The sequence below is a fragment of the Sapajus apella genome, unplaced genomic scaffold, assembly GCF_009761245.1.
Source record: "Sapajus apella isolate SASKATOON/1434 unplaced genomic scaffold, GSC_monkey_1.0 scaffold249, whole genome shotgun sequence".
Taxonomy (NCBI): Eukaryota; Metazoa; Chordata; class Mammalia; order Primates; family Cebidae; genus Sapajus; species Sapajus apella.
The window spans coordinates 407,572-422,777 of record NW_022437189.1 but is presented as its reverse complement, the minus strand read 5'-3'; the positions used below and the strand labels follow the sequence as shown (position 1 = coordinate 422,777).

The 15,206-nt window shown below is 53.7% G+C and overlaps 1 protein-coding gene across 3 annotated transcripts; it reads left to right on the top strand.

Annotated features, from left to right (window-relative positions):
- The first annotated feature begins 4,732 nt into the window (after positions 1-4,732).
- SNCB (synuclein beta) lies at positions 4,733-14,952 on the top strand. 3 transcript variants are annotated; one of them, XM_032271805.1, is made up of 6 exons: positions 4,789-5,064; positions 5,689-5,818; positions 8,719-8,760; positions 8,969-9,087; positions 13,857-13,946; positions 14,306-14,952. In XM_032271805.1, the coding sequence occupies exons 2-6, from the start codon at positions 5,698-5,700 to the stop codon at positions 14,336-14,338; spliced, it is 405 nt and encodes a 134-aa protein (XP_032127696.1). In that variant the 5' UTR covers positions 4,789-5,064; positions 5,689-5,697; the 3' UTR covers positions 14,339-14,952. The 3 variants fall into 3 exon arrangements, with proteins under 3 accessions (XP_032127695.1, XP_032127694.1, XP_032127696.1); XM_032271804.1 differs by lacking the exon at positions 14,306-14,952 and having other exon boundaries at positions 4,733-5,064; positions 8,719-8,748; positions 13,857-14,213; XM_032271803.1 differs by lacking the exon at positions 14,306-14,952 and having other exon boundaries at positions 4,774-5,064; positions 13,857-14,213.
- The last annotated feature ends 254 nt before the right edge of the window (positions 14,953-15,206 follow it).

Sequence of the window (15,206 nt, the reverse complement as noted above, 5' to 3'; positions counted from 1 at the left end):
TAACTTTCTAGTTATTTTACTATTATCTGTGCTCTTAAGGTTATTTTTATCTATGCTATCTGTATCATGAAAATTCAAGATAACCGAACCAATCATCTGTTCAATGACATCACACTGACAGCTTAGAATCAATGTGGTGGGAGTATTTTACCCCACGGACATTGGCAAACTACAACTCTAGGTGTTCCTTCCTGCCTACGCATCTCCCGCCCCAACCTTGGAGAGCAATTTGTTAAAGAATTCTGGCTGGATGCGATGGCTTATGCCTATAATCTCAGCACTTTGGGATCACCTGAGTTGCCAGCCTGGACAACGTGGTGAAACCTCATCTCTACTAAAAATACAAAAATTAGCCAGATGCGGTGGTGGGTAACTGTAATCCCAGCTACTTGGGAGGCTGAGGCAGGAGAATCACTTGAGCCTGGGAGGCAGAGGTTGCAGTGAGCCGAGATCATGCCATTGCACTCCAGCCTGGGCGACAGAGTAAGACTCCGTTTCAAAAAAAAAAAAAAAAAGAATTCTGAGTACACCATGACTCAAATCTGCACCTGAAGCCAGCCTGGAGTGTTTTCCTGAGCTCTGGGCTCAGATACCTACTGTCAGCTGGACACCTCCTCCAGCTTGTCTGTCATTCCCCCAAACAAGCTCATCATCATCGCCCCAGCAAGCTGTTCCACCGCTCAATGCCTATTTCATTTTGCAGCAGCATCACTCACCACATTGTCCAAGCCAGAAACCTGGGAATCTTCCTCAACTTGCCCTTTTCCTTCTCCCATAACACATAATAAGTTACTCCCAAGTGATATTCACATCTCTCCTTCCAGCCCTGCTCCAGCCTCACCGGGGCTTCTGTAGTTCAAGCTTCCTTGTCCCTCCTTTGGAGTGTGCCCCAGCCTCCTTTCTATAGCCAGCTTTATCCAACCCACCTCTGGCCGCATAAAATGCAAATCTCATTAGATCTCCTGTGCTTAAAATCCTTCAGTGACTTCCCATTTCCTGTGATATAAAGTTCAGGCCTGCTTCATCTTCTTTCTCCCTTCCTCCTTCTCCCGGATTCTCCATCCTCCTTCATCTTCCTTTATCTCGAACTCTGGCATTCAGGAGTTCTTAATCCCAAGCCACAGAAATCACTTCTGGCTAATTTAAGCAGATAAGGAGTTTATTAAATACTGGGCATTGCCTGGCCGGGCACGGTGGCTCAAGCCTGTAATCCCAGCACTGTGGGAGGCCGAGGCGGGTGGATCACGAGGTCAAGAGATCGAGACCATCCTGGTCAACATGGTGAAACCCCGTCTCTACTAAAACTACAAAAAAATTAGCTGGGCATGGTGGCGCGTGCCTGTAATCCCAGCGACTCAGGAGGCTGGGGCAGGAGAATTGCCTGAACCTGGGAGGCGGAGGTTGTGGTGAGCCGAGATCGCGCCATTGCACTCCAGCCTGGGTAACAAGAGCGAAACTCCGTCTCAAAAAAAAAAAAAAAATACTGGGCAGCTCCCAGGCCAGGTGCCGTGGCTCATACCCATAATCCCAGCACTTTGGGAGGTTGAGGTGGGAGGATCACTTGAGGCCAGGGGTTCGAGACCAGCCTGGGCCACAAAGCAAGATCCCATCTCTACAAAAAATGAATAAGTAAATCATAAACAAATAACAAGTATTTTTAAAATTAGCCAGGCATGGTGGCATACACCTGTAGTCTCACCTACTGAGGGGGCTGAGATGGGAGAATCTCTTGAGACCAGGAGTTCGAGGCTGTAGTAAGCTATGACTGACTGTGCCACTGCACTCCAGCCTGGGTGACGCAGTGAAGCCTTGTCTCAAAAAAAACATATGTATATATACTGGACAGCTCAAATAATCTCCAGGAGAGTTAGAAAATCCATGTTGGTGACCACACAGCCTGAAATGATAACCGAAATCCCACCACCAGGCAGACCCATGAAGAATCCCAGCACCATGGCTGGGCATGGACAGTGCAGCTTGTCTTGTTGGTGTTGGACACTCTCACAGTGAGTGTCACTGCTGCCAATGGTCCTTGGCAGGAGCTGCTATCACCACTTCTCCACACCAGAACACACCCCACTCCTTCCCTGCTGCTTCCTGGCACTAGCTTCAGGTCCCAAGTCTGGGGCTGCACCTGTCAGTCACATGTCCTGGCTGCAAGGAAGACTGACAAAGCAATTACTTGGCATAGTCATCTCTCAGAAGGGAAGGTGGGCTCTGCTTCAGAAGGTGGGGGACCCCCCTGCACATGGGAAGGGGGCAATTCTAATGCTGAGAGACCAAAAATAATTACAGGTATTCTCTGTGCTAGTTCTTAAAATAATACAGTTAAGGCCGGGCGCAGTGGCTCACGCCTGTAATCCCAGCACTTTGGGAGGCCGAGGCAGGTGGATCACTAGGTCAGGAGTTCGAGACCAGCCTGGCCAAAGAGACCAGTCTGGCCAATGTTGGTGAAACTCTGTCTGTACTAAAAATACAAAAATTATCTGGGCATGGTGGCAGGCACCTGTAATCCCAGCTACTCAGGAGGCTGAGGCAGGAGAATTGCTTGAAACTGGGAGGCAGTGGTTGCAGTGAGCTAAGGTCGCACCATTGCACTCCAGCCTGGGTAACACAACGAGACTTCGACTCAATAAAATAAAATAAAATTAAATTAAATTAAATTAAATTAAAAAATAATAATACAAGTAAATATTACCCAAGGGAAAATAATCAATCAGTACCAGGAAGGAAGGCAATGAAATGTAAAACTTCTTTCCCTGAACCCTCTCAGTCTCATTTCCTAGATGCAACCCCTGTTAACAATTTTTTTAAGAAATTCTTACAAATGTGTGCCCAGGTGAGGTGGCTCATGCTTGTAACCTCAGCACTTTGAGAGGCTTAGGTGGGTGGATCACTTGAGGTTAGGAGTTCAAGACAAGCCTGGCCAACATGGTGAAACTCTGTCTTTACCAAAAATACAAGTATTAGCCGGGTGTGGTGGTGGGTGCCTGAATCCCAGCTACTCAGGAGGCTGAGGCGGGACAACTGCTTGAACCCGGGAGTTGGAGGTTGCAGTGAGATTGCACCACTGCACTTTAGCCTGGGCAACAGAGGGAGACTCCATCTCAAAAAAGAAAAAAAATTGTATATCTGGCCAGAATATGTATATGTTTGTATATAAGGTGTCTGCGTATAATTATATAGTATATGATAAGTATGTATATGTTAGTATATATATGTATTTGACACATAGAAAATTATATATACTTATACATCAAATATAATTTCCTTTGTATCAAAATTGGCTCATTCCACACATTGCAGTTTGACACCTTGCCTCTCCCACTTAACACCACATCTTGACACACACCTATGTCAGCACACATGGGTCCAGCTTGTCTTTCCCAACCACAGCATGGCGTTGCACTTGGATGGACGTGCCACAGTTAGCTAGCCAGTCCTGTACGGATGATCATTTAGATAATTTTCCGTTTTCACTACAAAAAAACATGCTGCAGTGAGCATCCTTGCACAAATGTTTTTGTGTGACTGTATGACTAGAGTCAGACGGGATCAATTCCTGGAAGGGGAGCTGTTGGCTCCAAAGGCGCATGCTTTTATGCTTTTGGTAAACACTGCCAAATTGCAGTCCAAAATGTCTGCGCCAATTTGCAGTTCTACCAGCGGCCTGTGAACGTTTTCTGTTTGTTTGGTTGGTTGGGTTTTTTTTGTTTTTGGAGTCTGGCTGCTGGTGGCCCCCTCACCTAATTACCCATCACTTACACACCCTGCATTTCTGGCCACAGTGCCTTTGCCCATGCTGTTTCCACAGCCTAAAATTCTCTTTCTCCCTAACCTGCTTGATGAAATTTTCCCCTTCCTTCCAGGCCACAGTTCAGATGTCACCTCCGTTTTATGGCCTTTCCTGACTCCTCTAAGCTGTCAGAGTTCCTTTCCTCTGGGATACTGCAGCTTCTTGGGCGTAATTCTATCAAAGCACTGAGGGCCTACTGTGTGCCTGGGACAGTCCCCACCATAAGCACACAAAAAAGTGGTTTTGTCCTCCACCCCCCTCCATCCTGGTTCTCCAGTGGCGCTGTCTTTTGCTGGCATAGTCCTGCCTCGGGGGCCTTTGCACTTGCACTCTGTATGGATCTTGTCCTCACCCCTGGTGGTGCCACGGTGACTCTCTGGAATCTCTGCTCCAATTCATTTGCTGGCAGAGGCCTTCACTGACCACTCGGTCTCAAGCAGCCCTCCCGTAGTCCCCGCGTTACATCACCGTTACCTTCATAACTTACAAGCTGAAATGACCTTGTTGCTTTCGATGTTGATCGGTTTTTCTGTCTTGTCTTTCACCACTGAGCACATGAACACACACATGTACAAACACCCCCGTGGTAAGCTTCCCGAGACCAGGAGCCTTGCTTTCCTTTTCTACTGCCTGTAGCCTTGAACCCGCACCACTCGTCTAAGCGCTCAGTAAACATTCGTTGAATTAACCATCCCTCTTTTACAGAAGAGGAAACTGTCATTCAGAAAGGAGAGCCGAGTAGCCCAAGGTCCCACGGTTAATAAAAAGCACTGCTGAGATTCAAGCCCAGTGGAACTCCAAAGCCAATCGCGTGATTTCTTCCCCACTCTTCGCACGTCGCATTGTCCCCTACCCCCACCTCCCAACAGACTACGCGAGTCTCACGGCCGGAGCCCCCAGGGGCGCGTCCCGGGCCAGTCCCGGAAGGCTCTTCGACTACGCGCGCTGTCACCCTCCCCGCCCCCTGTCAGTCAGGCCGAGGGGGAGGTGCGGCCGCCAGAGGGGGCGCTGAGCTCAGAGCTGCCGCAGCGCCGGAGCCGGAGGAACCGGAGCGCGCGAGCTCGCTGGGCGCAAGGAACCAGCCGTGGCTGGCGACGCACCCGAGACCCGCGCACTGCTGCGCCCCTGCTCAGGGCCCGCGACCCGAGCGCCTGACCCCGGCCCTATCCCCCACCCGGCCCCTAGTGCACCCCGGCCCGGCCTAGCGGAGCCCCCGCGTCCGCTCGCCGAAGCCGCCGCTCCATCCCCAGCCCCTGCCCCGCATCCAGGTGAGGCGACCGCGCGCCGGGGCTGGGGAACGGGATGAGGTTGGAGTGGGGACTGGGGTGACAGGAGGACGCTGGGGAAGGGGGTAGAAAATGGAGGGGGGCCCGGGGGTGCGCTTCAGCGTGCACCCCGGAGTATGTGAGTGTGCTCTGGTGTCTGCCCTGCCCGGGCGGCCGTGGGGACGTGTGTCAGCGCCCGTGTGGGTCGGAGTGTTCGAGCGCGTTGGATCGGCTGCGTGTCCTGTGTGTGCACGTGAGCGTATCCGTGGTGTATGTTTGTGTGCATGACCGTGTGACTCTGCCGTGCGTGAACAGGCGGGTCCTGGGTCTTCGTGCCGAACCCAGTACTCCGGTTCCACGAGACTGCAGGTTGCAGGGCCCGGATAACCGAGGCAGGGGCCCCTCCCGCGTCCCCGGGTTTCAAGGACGCTGGGACTCTCCGCGGCCCTGAGGCCTCGCACTGGGGAGTGGGGCGGGTGGGTGGGGGGCAGCGGGAGGGGGCTCAGGGTCCAGAAGGGCGCCTTGGTCTCGGGAGGAGCGGGGAGGGGGGGCACCCGCGTCCCTCAGGAGGGGCTGGGGTGAGGGTGCGGGGCCAGCGCACCGGTGCCCGTGTATCGCCCTCCCCAGGCCGCCAGGATGGACGTGTTCATGAAGGGCCTGTCCATGGCCAAGGAGGGCGTTGTGGCAGCCGCAGAGAAAACCAAGCAGGGGGTCACCGAGGCGGCGGAGAAGACCAAGGAGGGCGTCCTCTACGTCGGTGGGCGAGGGGCGGGGCTTGTGGGGCTGCGGGGCTGGGGGTCCTCCGAGAGTGTGGAGCTGGGGCTGGGTCCCGGGGAGGGGGGTTCTGGGCAGGTGAATATGAGTCAGCAGTGGAGCGGGATCACAGGGGTCACGGGGGACGTAGCCGATAGAAGCCTGGGTCTGTGTTCGGAAATGGGGACACGGGGCCGGCTGATGAGGGGGCGCTCCAGCTGAAAAGCCAGGCACCGGTGCAGTGATGAAAGCAGAGAGCTCCTTTTTTTTATCCTTATTACTATTATTAATAGTTATCTGGTGTTGAACACTCGTTCTATGCCAAGTACTGGGTAAAATGTCATAACATCCATTTCCTCATTTAATGCTCCAGCCCATTCTACAGATAAGGGAAACTGGGCTTCCCAGAGGTCTAAATATCTTGCCCAAGGTCACGCAGCTGGTGAAAGCTGAAGCTGGGGTTTGAACCGAGCTTTATATATTCCGAAGCCCCACCCCTCCCTTGTGGCCCCTCCCTCCAGCACCTCCAAGACCGAGTTGAGTTGAGTTCCAGGTCCGCCTGCATCACGACGCCTGTGGTTTTACCATTGCCACCTACCCTCCCCATCCAGTCTCCTTGCAGCCGCCAGCTGGAGAAAGGCCAGGTGGATAAAATTTCTCACCCCTAGTGGAAAGGAAACTGAGTCTGCAGGGTCATTTGCATAAAAGGAGGAAAGGCGTGAAACTAACATTTACTGAACCCCTGTGGTGACTCAGGGTTTGCTTGTGCAGAGCAGGTATAATGACTCCCTATGCAGGCTTGAGAAGGTTGTATAACTTGCCCAGGGTCATGGCATATTTGGTTGGATTGTGGCCGTTTGAAAAATATTTAGTCCCTACTTACTATGTGCCAGGCATTGTGTGGATGCTCGGGTTTCAGGGTGAACAGGAGACCATGGTTCCTGCTCTCCTGATGGTGACACAGAGCATTTCAGTAGTTTGAGTTGACATCCAGTGGCTTCCCGAGGAGAATGCTTCATCCCTGAGTAATAAGAGGGGGGCAGGCCTGCAGAAAAGGCAGGTGCAAAGGCTCTGGGGTGAGCTGGAGGCAGGGCAGGAAGCAGTGGTAGGAGGTGAGGTCAGAGAGTTGGGCAGGAGCCAGTTCATGAGAGCCCTTTGCCGGCCAGGGCAAAACGTTGTTATGCTGGCCGTGAGAGAGTAAGCAAGGGACTGCCGCGATGTGATGAGTTTAGAAAGGTTGTTTGGCCCTCTGGGGACAGAACAACTGCAGCAAGGCCTGATGGGAGGTGGTAAAGCCACCAGATCAGGGTGGCTGGGACCGGGAGAAGGCTTAAGTGCATGTCTGCGTGACCCCAGGCCTGGCCTCCCTCCCGCCTCCTTCCCAATGTCTTTCATTGCTGCTGGCCCCTGGCTCCCTGACACTGTCTCTCTGCTAATAGACTCTGCCCCTCCAAGCCATGCTGCTCTTCCCCTTAGATTGGCATTTCCTGCTCCTCCCTTTGCTTGGGAGCCCCCGATGGCCCCCCAGTTCCTACAAGTTAAAGCCTTGGTTCCCTGTACCCTGGCATTCAGTGCCCTTCACAGTCCTGCCTCAGTCTACGTTTCTCACCACACCTATGGCTCCTGGCACACGGACTGCCCTGAAAGCACATTGCTCTGCCTTGTCTGTGTGGGTCCCTGGGCCTGGGATACCCTCTGCAATCTCCTTTCTGATATCCATCTGCTCCTCATTTCTCAAGGCCCCAGTAGTGTCCCTTCCCTCTTCACATAGTCCCTGGAGGCTGGAAGTCCTCTCCCCTCTACTTGAGGTCCAGGAACTGAATCTGTTTTTCTCTACCCACTTCAGACAGTGAGCGATTGGCCCAGGGCTTGGGACGGAATAGGTGCAAACTAATGTTTTGTGGGAGGAGTGAAAGGGAGGATGCGGCCTGCCCCTCCTGTCTCTGGGTGCTGGTTGGCCTTTGCCCTGAGAATATCCTGTCTTCCCATGCCAGCCTCTCCCCTGAGCCCCCTGCCAGGCTCAGCCTGCCCAGACACCCAGTTCTGGCCCTGTCACTGTTGTCTGTATTGCCAAATTATCAGAGGGGATACTCCTCACCCCCTTTCCGGCTCTCCTTCTCTAGCCCAGATCAGGCCCTCTGGCCTTCCCAGCGGCCCCCAGGTATTTTGATGTGACCAAGTTGCTATCCTCCTGGGAAGGCCCAGCCAATGCCATGGGTGCCAGTCACAATCCGAACATCACCTTTAGACCCACCCGGAGCCTGACATCCCCTACTTTGGCCAGAAGAAGGAGTTTGCACCCTCTTAGGAGAAGAGAATCTTTAGAGGAAATGGAGTGGTGGAGCAGTGGGCTGTGAGCAGTGGTGCATGGGGCACGAGAGGAACCTTTCAAAATACATAGCTTTGTTGTCTCCCAGCTCCACCCCTACTCGAACCCCCCACCTGCCTTCCATCCTGGGCTACGTATTCTTAGAGTGGTTGGTAGCTGAAGTTTTAGGGTCAGAAAGACCTGAACTTGAATGTCAGTTCAGCCGCTTTCTAGCGGCGGAACCCACACGGAGCTTCCATCTGTGAAACAGGGACAATAACAGCAGTTGCCTCCCAGGACTGGGGAGAAGTGACGTGCAATGGGGCAGGCAGAGGGCTTTATAAGACACTGGCCCTCAGCCAACATCCCCTAGAGGGATGTGGGTATCACATCAGGTGGGAGAGAATTGCAACTCCTGCAGACAGAGGTGTGCAGTGATAAGACGGGGGTTAGCACAGGGTGCAGGTCGTAGGCTGTAGGGACCCAAGGAGGCAGTGATGGGGCCGGGATGCCCATGCTGTAATCACCACGCTGTGCTGGGGTTTCCGTTCCCTCAGCACAGAGCCCTTAAATGTACTGCTTTTTTCTCCCTTCAGGAAGCAAGACCCGAGAAGGTGTGGTACAAGGTGTGGCTTCAGGTACCAGCCCAGCCCTGGCACTGGCCCCTTCTCTCACTTAGGCCAGTGATCTGGCCAGAAACCAGAGGGGAGGGGCGGGGGAGACTCCCAAGGCTTCTGCGGGGATGCTCCATGGGGAGGGCAGGCCCTGGGATACTACAAGGCGGGACATCTATGGCTCCTTCCCCCTGGCTCCCAAACGCCTTCCTCAACCCCTTCCCTGCTCCAGTGGCTGAAAAAACCAAGGAGCAGGCTTCACATCTGGGAGGAGCTGTGTTCTCTGGGGCAGGGAACATCGCAGCAGCCACAGGCCTGGTGAAGAGGGAGGAATTCCCTACTGATCTGAAGGTAAGCGATCCTCCCTACCCACACATGCACATGCATATGCACAGACACACCAGGCACACAAATAACCTGTCACCATCCCTGCCCCCCCCAATCTTGTTCCCAGCCTAGGGCACAAGCCACCTTGCCCATCCTGCAGGGCCGTGCTAGACTCCGCTCAGAATGCATCTGAATGAAGGCCTGCATGGGTGTAATGCTCCTGGTGATGGGAACCCAGACCTGGCTGTCTGAGCGTGTTCTGCTTGCCAGTGTAACCCAGATGACTTCTGGCCATGTCTGCATGTGTCAATGATTGTTCATTCATTTCTTTTCATTCAACAAATACCTATGCCAGAGAGGAATTGTTGGAGAGGCTGCTGCAGTGAATAGGTTCCTACGTTCCTGCGGCAGACATTGTAGTGGGAGAAGACAGCCAGTAAAACACAAGCCAGCAGGCAGGACGCTTTCCGAGGGGATAGTGCTATGGAGAAAAGACAGAGAGGGTGAGGGGACAGACAGGCAGGGGGTGAGAGGGCTCTTTTAGCTGGGAAAGCTTCTGAGGAAGGACCATTTGAGCTGACACCCAAGGGATGAGAGAGGTAGCCTTGAGGTGTGTGGGAAGCGAATTTCAGGCCTTAGGAACAGCAAGTACAAAGGCCCTGAGGCAGGTTGGAGCACATGGGAGCTATGCTGGGATGGCCGTGATCTGTGAGCTTACCTTTCCCTAGAGGAGCGCTGGGGGCCACTTGTGTGGGCACGGAGACAGAGCTCCCTATTAAGATCCCTGATAAGAGGGGGCTAAGAGTTGTGAGCTCTGAACCCACCCACCCCCAACCTCAGCTGGGTTTGCATCCTAACTCCACTACTTCCTGGCTGCATGACCCTGGGCAGGTCCTACCATGTCTCTGAACCTGATGGTTCGCTTGTAAAATGCAAGTGAACACAATAGGAATCTATGCAGATTGGAGATAATATAGACTAAATATTCTCAAAGCTTGAGCATGTTTCAGAATCACCAAGAGGCCAGGTTAAAATATAGTTTGTTGATGCCATCCTTAGAATTTTCAATTCAGTAGGTCTGAGGTGGGGCTGGAGGATTTGCATTTCTCACAAGTCCCCAGGTGTTGTTGATGCTGCAGTTCCAGGGAACGTACTTTGAGAATCACGGCTATAAAGAGCTGGGTTTGCATACAGTGCATGCCCCACAAGAGATTGTGGCCACATGATCACGCAAGCAGTCTGTGTCTGCCTGCAGGGAATCCTGTCAGTTGTGCCTGGAAGTGGACCTTCATGGCATGTGTGTGCAGGTATTCGCTGTGGTTGCTCTGTGTCTGTCCACGGGCATGCGCAGACCCTGCCTCCGTGGGGTAGGGGCTCCTTCTACAGTGTTTGGTTTGTGTGGTCAGTGTATGTTCCGCATGTGTACAGTCACCAGGCTGCGGGAGATCCCACGCTGCCCTCCACTCCTGGCATTTTGCACAGTTGGTTCCTTCCACTATTGGAAGTCTGAATCTTGACTCAGAAGTTCTAGTTCAAGCTCTGTCCCTGCATTTTACCATCTGTGTGACTTCCCATTTCTTATAATCATGTTACCAGTAATCACTCCTATTCACTGATCTCTTTCATGGGCAGGCACTGTCCTAGATGTTTCACATGAACTAACTCATTGACTTCACAATGTCACACTTCATCTGTGCACCATAACCAGCTCATTTTACAGATGAAGAGACGAGGTTCAGAGAGGTGAAGTCACTTGCCCCAGACCCCAGTTCCTACCTGCCTCCTTTATAAGCTGGTCGGGAGGATAAGCTCAGGCCATGTCACTGGAGTTGCTTGGTGCTGTCCCAGGGCCAGTCCTAGTGCTAGGAGCTGGGGTGCAGAAGAGTGGCAAGTTCAGCCTCTCTGTCAGCCCCGAGGCTGTTTGTGATGGACATTTGCACAGAATCTTTTCTCTCTGGTCACATTTCTCCTACCGGTGTTTGTTGACACCTCAAGGCTACCCTCTCCAGGGAGTCCCAGATCACAGAGTTATAATCCAAACAATAGCCCCTTGGGTCACTGGTGGCATGGGGGATCTCATGCAGGCCCAGGGTCCGCATTTCTGAGACTCCCTCCTTCGAGCTTGCTTTCCATCCATCGTCATGGAATCCTCACTAGCCTCATTTCCCATGCAAGCCTGTTGAGATTAGAAGCAAAATGACTTGCCTGATGCTAGCAGGTGGCCAGGCTGGGGTTGTTTGTTTGCTTTCTGAGCTGGGGTCCTGCTATGTTACCCAGGCTGGTCTTGAACTCCTGGGCTCAAGCGGTCCTCCTGCCTCAGCCCTCCAGGTATCTGGGATTACAGGCTATGGGATTTTTTTAAGTGAACTTTTTATTGAATTACAATGTACATGCAGAAAACTGGCAGCTCCATGAAATGTTCACAAGGGGAACTCTCCATGTAACCAGCAGCCAGCTCAAAACAGAACAATATCCCCCTCAGGATCCCACCTTGTGACCCCTTTCAGTTCCCAGCCCCAGGGCCAGGACTAGGGGGAGACAAAAGAGGTATGTGGGGCAGTCACTCATGGAGTCTCATTTGCATGGCCAGGACAGCCAGTGCCTCCCTCACATCTGCACCCCAGGAGCTTTACCCATCTCCCCTCAGTCCTGGCCCTGCCTGTCCCCCTCCAAGGGGAACTGTTCCTGACTTTTTTTTGTTTTTTTTTTTTTTGACACAGAGTCTTGCTCTGTTGCCCAGAATGGAGTGCAGTGGCACAATCTCAGCTCACTGCAACCTCCACCTCCAAGTGATTCTCCTGCCTCAGCCTCCCAAGAAGCTGAGACTACAGGTGTGCACTACCACATCTGGCTAATTTGTGTATTTTTAATAGAGATGGGGTTTTACCATGTTGGCCAGGTTGGTCTCAACCTCCTGACCTCAAGTGATCTGCCCGCCTCAGCCTCCCAAAATGCTGGGAGGGGTTATAGGCATGAGCCACTATGCCTGGCCTTGCTTCCTGGCTTCTACCAGCACAAAATTAGTTGGGTGTTCTTTAAATGTTATCATGAGGCCGGGTGCAGTGGCTCATGCCTGTAATCCCAGCACTTTGGAAGGCTGAGGGGGGCAGATCACCTGAGGTCAGGAGTTTGAGACCAGCCTGGCCAAATGGCAAAACCCCATCTCCACTAAAAATACAAAAATTAGCTGGACGCAGCGACATGTGCCTGTAGCCCCAGCTACTCAGGAGGCTGAGGCAGGAGAATTGCTTGAACCTGAGAGGCGGAGGTTGCAGTGAGTAGAGATCGCCCCAGTGCACTCCAGCCTGGGCCACAGAGTGAGACTCCATCTCAAAAAATAAAAATAAAATAAAATAAATGTTATCATGAAGGCCACGCTCTTCTGTATCTGGCTTCTTCCATTCATCAGGAAGCTTGTGAGAGTCAGCCTTGCTCTTGTATGCATTGTCGTTCTTCATTCTTGTTGTGTAGTATTCCATTGTGTCATTAGCTCACAAAGCACACATCCATTCTACGGATGTTGGACATCTGGGTTGTTTCCGAACAGTGTGCTTGAGCTGGCTTTTTTTTTTTTAGATGGAGTCTCGCTCTGTTACCTAGGCTAGAGTGCAGTAGCTCAATCTCAGCTCACTGCAACCTCCACCATGCCTGGCTATCAAGTTGGCATTTTATTTTCTTTTTATTTCTTTATTTTTTTAATTTTTTAATTTTATTTTAAGAAGCTAAACACTAGTATTCTTCCTTCACAAGCTGGCATTGTTAACACTGCATTCCATCCCTGGGTTCTGGTCATAGCTGGGTGACTTGGGGGCAAACTAACCTTTCCCCATCTCCTGGGCCTTGGCATACCCATCTGTGCAAAGGGGCAAATGAGCCAGGTCAGGAGCTGCAAACTCATGTGCCCACAAAGCCCACCTAGACACGTAATGTGATGGAGCTGACGCTGCCTTTGTCTGCACCCTGGGTACCCAGGGTGCAGACATTGTCAGGGCAGGCCTTCCCAGCCCCAGTGCTCCGGGATCCCAGGCGTGTGCCAGCCCACATAAGGCGCTGCCCAGGCTGTGCATGAATCCCAGGCTACTTTGTGTGCTTGTGCATGCAGCCAGCTCAGTCTCGTGTTTGTGCACATACATGTGCTTGCCTGCAGGTGGCTGGCCATGTGTCTGGCAGCCCGCCCACATGCATGCCCGCTGGTCTGCGCCTATCTGGGCAGCAGACGCAGTGGGGAGGGGAGAGTCTTAGCTCACACATCCAAGCAACACCATGAGCTGTGGCTTCCAGCTTATCTTAAAATAGCAACAGCTGAAGAAACCAGGCCACACAGGGCCCGGGGGAGGGATGGGTGGAAGGTGGCAGGGGAATGGCTCAGAGCCCCTGCCCAGCCCTGTCCCTGAGCCTCCAGATCCCTTCAGCCCAGGGGAGCCTCCAGGGTTATCTCTGGGGTCCCAATGCCCAGCACAAAGCCTGACACAAAGGATGAGGCATAAGCTGGTGACCGAGTATCCAAATGGTGGAAGTGAGGAGGCTGTCAGGTGTGTGTGGGGGGGGTAGCAGTGTGGAGAGCCAGCTCCCCCTCCATGCTGCCACTTCAAATGTGATTCGGGGGGATTTCACCCTTCACCTCCATCCCACTTCCAAGGCACTCCAAATAAAAAACTAAATCAGAAATTGTCCTTGCTCTGCCAACCCACCCTAGCCTTTCCCACTCCTCCAACCAGCCCGAAGCTTACTAGTGTGGGCATTTGGGGGGCATCCTGGCTGCCCTCACCAGCCCAGCCCTTCTCTGCCTGCAGCCAGAGGAAGTGGCCCAGGAAGCTGCTGAAGAGCCGCTGATCGAGCCCCTGATGGAGCCAGAAGGGGAGAGTTATGAGGACCCACCCCAGGTGAGGGGGCAGCAGGGCTGGGCAGGACTTTGGGCATCCAAGAAGATTGCTGCCGTCTCTAGCTGGCGTGGGACATCCCTGGCTTGAGATGGTTGGGCCAGGGAGCCTGACTCCCCTCTTCTAGAACCCAGGCCCCAGAAGGGAGGAGAGGGCAGATGGGATCTAGCGCTGGGCCCCAAGCACCCCTGCCCAGGAATTCTCTGTCGTCCCCAACTTCCAGGCTCCTCCCCTGCCCAGGAAAAGGGGAATACACTGTTCCTGCTTGAGGGAGAGGGTTCTCAGGCCAGGGCTTGGCCACTTGGTATCCAACTCCTCCTCCTTTTGCTCTTCTCTACTCCACCCCCATCCCTGTGATGCAGGAGGAATATCAGGAATATGAGCCAGAGGCGTAGGGGCACAGGACGGCCCCCACCAGCAGCACAATTCTGTCCCTGTCCTTGCCCCGCCCCCCAGAGCCAGGGCTGTCCTTTGACCCTTTCTCCCCAATCACGAGATCTTCCTTCCACTCTGAGGTAACCCCCTCGGAGCCTGTGTTAGTGTCTGTCTATCTGTCCGTCTACCCGCCCGCGTCTAACCCTGGGGCGTGGACAGGGCCGAGGCTGCGGCCGCGGCAGAGATCCTCGCCCCTCCAGTGTTGCCTCCTCCCGTCCAGCGTCTGCGCGGATGTAGCATGTTCTATGTGTTTTTAAACGAAGATCCGAAGCGACGGCTCCTCCCCGACCCCCGACAGTGGCTCTCCAAGGGGCCCCCGGGCAGTCCCAGAGCAACTGCCCCACTCCCATTAACCCCGAGAACCGTTTTTTTTTTTTTTTTTTTTTTTTTTTTAACCAAAACCAGGAGCCAGGCTGTGCCATGTCCCCCCACCTCAGCCGGCCCGGTCCGAACGCGGGCGTCTTGTGTTGTGATTGTGGCATGGAGAGTCCCCATTCCCCCCGTGTGAGCGTGTCCCGGGCGGGCGGGCCCGGCCGCCCCCCGCAAGTCCATGAATAAAGTTAATCTCTCTGTAGCTGGCGCCGCACAGGCACGGCTGGGCTGGGCGCCGGGTGGGGACGGCACGTGACGGCGGGTCTTCCAGGTCCCAGCCTGCCCCTCTGCACTCTTTGAGGTCTGGTACACACAGCCCAGGTACAAGACAGGCCACCTCTGGCTTCGCATCTCCATCACCTACTCTACACCCCGCCCCCCTCCACGGCAGGGGCAGGGAGGGTGTCCCCAGGGCTGGGACACACAGTTGGCTGGGAAGTGGGAAGGTGGCCTCGG

Excerpts from the sequence above, each read along its gene's own strand:
- SNCB (XM_032271803.1), top strand. The coding sequence starts at position 5,698 with ATGGACGTGTTCATGAAGGGCCTGTCCATGGCCAAGGAGGGCGTTGTG. Across the intron at positions 5,819-8,718 it reads GGAGGGCGTCCTCTACGTCG|GAAGCAAGACCCGAGAAGGT; the intron begins GTGGGCGAGGGG and ends TTCTCCCTTCAG. Across the intron at positions 9,088-13,856 it reads AATTCCCTACTGATCTGAAG|CCAGAGGAAGTGGCCCAGGA; the intron begins GTAAGCGATCCT and ends CTCTGCCTGCAG.